Source organism: Ursus maritimus, unplaced genomic scaffold (assembly GCF_017311325.1).
Source record: "Ursus maritimus isolate PB19 unplaced genomic scaffold, ASM1731132v1 scaffold_32, whole genome shotgun sequence".
In the NCBI taxonomy this organism is placed as follows: domain Eukaryota; kingdom Metazoa; phylum Chordata; class Mammalia; order Carnivora; family Ursidae; genus Ursus; species Ursus maritimus.
The window spans coordinates 27,504,452-27,506,995 of record NW_024425786.1 but is presented as its reverse complement, the minus strand read 5'-3'; the positions used below and the strand labels follow the sequence as shown (position 1 = coordinate 27,506,995).

The 2,544-nt window shown below is 67.3% G+C and overlaps 1 protein-coding gene across 2 annotated transcripts; it reads left to right on the top strand.

The window, feature by feature from the left end:
- Window positions 1–76: 76 nt before the first annotated feature.
- Window positions 77–1,667, top strand: LOC121099796 (protein eva-1 homolog B). Of its 2 annotated transcripts, none has more exons than XM_040619266.1 (3): window positions 77–217; window positions 622–725; window positions 967–1,667. In XM_040619266.1, exons 2-3 carry the CDS (start codon window positions 659–661, stop codon window positions 1,395–1,397), a joined length of 498 nt encoding a protein of 165 aa, XP_040475200.1. In that variant the 5' UTR covers window positions 77–217; window positions 622–658; the 3' UTR covers window positions 1,398–1,667. The 2 variants fall into 2 exon arrangements, with proteins under 2 accessions (XP_040475200.1, XP_040475201.1); XM_040619267.1 differs by having other exon boundaries at window positions 97–217; window positions 653–725.
- Window positions 1,668–2,544: the final 877 nt, after the last annotated feature.

Here is a 2,544-nt window from a genome sequence, read left to right as displayed (position 1 = left end):
CCCCCCGCCCCGCCTCGCCCCGCCCCTCCTCTTTCCTCGGAGGAAACTTTCCGTCGGCTGGTCCATCGGCCCGTGTCCGGCCGCCGCTGCCGCGGCCTGGGAGCCGAGCGTGGCAGGCGGGGCAGACGGGACCGGACGGGGCGGGAGCGGCCGGGTCCCGGGTGTATGCGGCCGCCGGACGCGCCGGGGCCGGCAGCGGGGAAGCGGGGCGCTGACGGTGAGTGAGCCCGGGCCTCCGGGCCGGTGGATCCCAGTGGGGCGGGCAAGATGGGAGAGGGAGGCGGCTTCCCCTCCCCGGAGCCCGCCCTGCGAGTGGGGAAGGCACTCGCCTCTCGCGCCTCCATCCCACGACCGGGACGGCGAAACCGGGCGTCATGTGGGGACCCCACAAGGGGGCGGAGCCTCCTGCGGCCCACTTCCCTGACCTCTCAAGTTGGAGGGGCGTCTGCGTCCAGGGAAAGGATCCCCCAGGCAGGGCCCGGGTCTGTAACAAAGTTAGGGAGCTGCTTACTCCAGGGCGGACCCTGGGGCTGCTCTTCCAGCGAGGGGAGCTACCGGAGGAAGCGGGGTCAGGATCTACTCTGGGCTGGGAATTGGGATCTGACCTTGCTGACCTCGCAGGCTGACAGGGGGGCTGCCCCTCCGCCCCCAGAGCAGCATGGATGCCCCACGGAGGGACATGGAGTTGCTGAGCAACAGCCTGGCGGCCTACGCACACATCCGCGGTGAGGGCGGGCCCCGGGGGGCACGGGCCCCTCCCTGCCCCTCCGAGGCCCCACTCCACCCCTTCCCTCCCCACCTCCCTGCCCCATCCTCCCAGCCCAATGGCGGCTACCTAATGTCTTTCAAATAAGGAGTACCGCCCTTGCCCCCCAAACTTAGAACCTGGAGTCCTTCCGAAATCGAGTAACTCCCACCCGCCAGGGAGCCAGGGCTCCTCCATGACTTCTGCCCTCTGACCCCCAGCTAACCCCGAGAGCTTTGGCCTCTACTTCGTGCTGGGAGTCTGCTTTGGCCTGCTGCTAACCCTGTGCCTACTAGTCATCAGTATCTCCTGTGCGCCCCGCCCGCGGCCCCGGGCCCCTGCTCCGCGCCGGGACCCCCGCAGCAGCACCCTGGAGCCCGAGGACGACGACGACGACGACGACGACACGGTGACGCGGCTGGGCCCCGACGACACGCTGCCGGGCCCAGAGCTGACCACGGAGCCAGACGGGCCGCTGAGCGTCAACGTCTTCACGTCGGCGGAAGAGCTGGAGCGGGCGCAGCGCCTGGAGGAGCGGGAACGGATCCTGAGGGAGATTTGGCGCACCGGGCAGCCAGACCTGCTAGGCACTGGCACTCTGGGGCCCAGCCCCACGGCGACAGGCACCCTGGGTCGAATGCACTATTACTGACGGGCCCCTTCCGGCTGCCAGGAGCTCTGCGTACTGGACATGTGCATGAACTCACAGCTGCCCCAGGACATTGGGACTGCCCCTGCCCACGGTGCTATGGAGGCCCCGCCCCCACGGCTCCCCCAGTGCTACTGGGCCTGGATCCCCACCTTCTGGGGTCCCCAGTCCTGCCAGAAAGCCCGTGGGGGAGGACAGGATACAGGGTCCCCAGCCCCTTTCCTGGGATCCCTTAAGAGATTAAGTGACCAATGAAAACTGCATTCTTAGTGACTCAGTCTCCCTCTGTTACTTCTGTCCCCAATGTCCTCCAGGTTCCTGCCGTGCAGGGGGCCCCAGATTGAGACCCCACTCGACTCTTTTAACCAGGCTGACCACCCAACACCTCAGCATACATGCTTGCATTCAGTTCACAGGCTGAAAAAACACTCACTCCACCACCTCACAGCCTCACGCACAGAACAAGTTATCACTCGCACTCCGTCCTCACAAATGCATTCCTTCCGCGCGAAGGCCTGGGCGCACTTTGCCCCCGTTTCTACAAATGCTTTAGGATCCTGCATCATAGCAATCGCGCGCACACACACGCACGCGCGCGCGCGCGCGCCAGGGCCCGAGACGCTGCCCTTGACGCTAAGGCACTCTTAGCCCGTATTAACCGTGTGTGCCTGAGCGCGGCTACGGAGTTCGTGTCCGAGAAGAGGCGCGTTCCAGCGAGTCCTTCGGAGCGGACCGTGGGCCAACTGGGAGGGGTCCCGGCCCGAGAGCCGGCCCGCCCACCTCCTCTGGCGCACAGCTGGATTCCGGAATCCGGGCCCGCGGGCTGAGCCCGACCCCGCCTGGGCCCCTCCTGCCGGCCATTTCTCCAGCACCCGGCAGACGACCGAAGGAGACACCCCCCCACCCGCCCCCTCCATCCGGTGGATAAAAATAGCCGCGCGCAGGCCTTGGGAACGGTAATGGGAGCCACATGTTGGCCAGATGTGCCCGGGAGAGACCGCCAGGAATGCGGAGGGCCCGGAGCGCCCGGCCGGCCCCGCCCCCGCCACGCAGGCCCCGCCCCCGCACGGACCAGGCAGGCGCGGCGAGCGCGTACACTGCAGTTTACTTTCTGGCGTTTTCAAAGTCGTGTGCAAGGACGTGGGTGGCC

Excerpts from the sequence above, each read along its gene's own strand:
- LOC121099796 (XM_040619266.1), top strand. The coding sequence starts at position 659 with ATGGATGCCCCACGGAGGGACATGGAGTTGCTGAGCAACAGCCTGGCG. Across the intron at positions 726-966 it reads GGCCTACGCACACATCCGCG|CTAACCCCGAGAGCTTTGGC; the intron begins GTGAGGGCGGGC and ends TCTGACCCCCAG.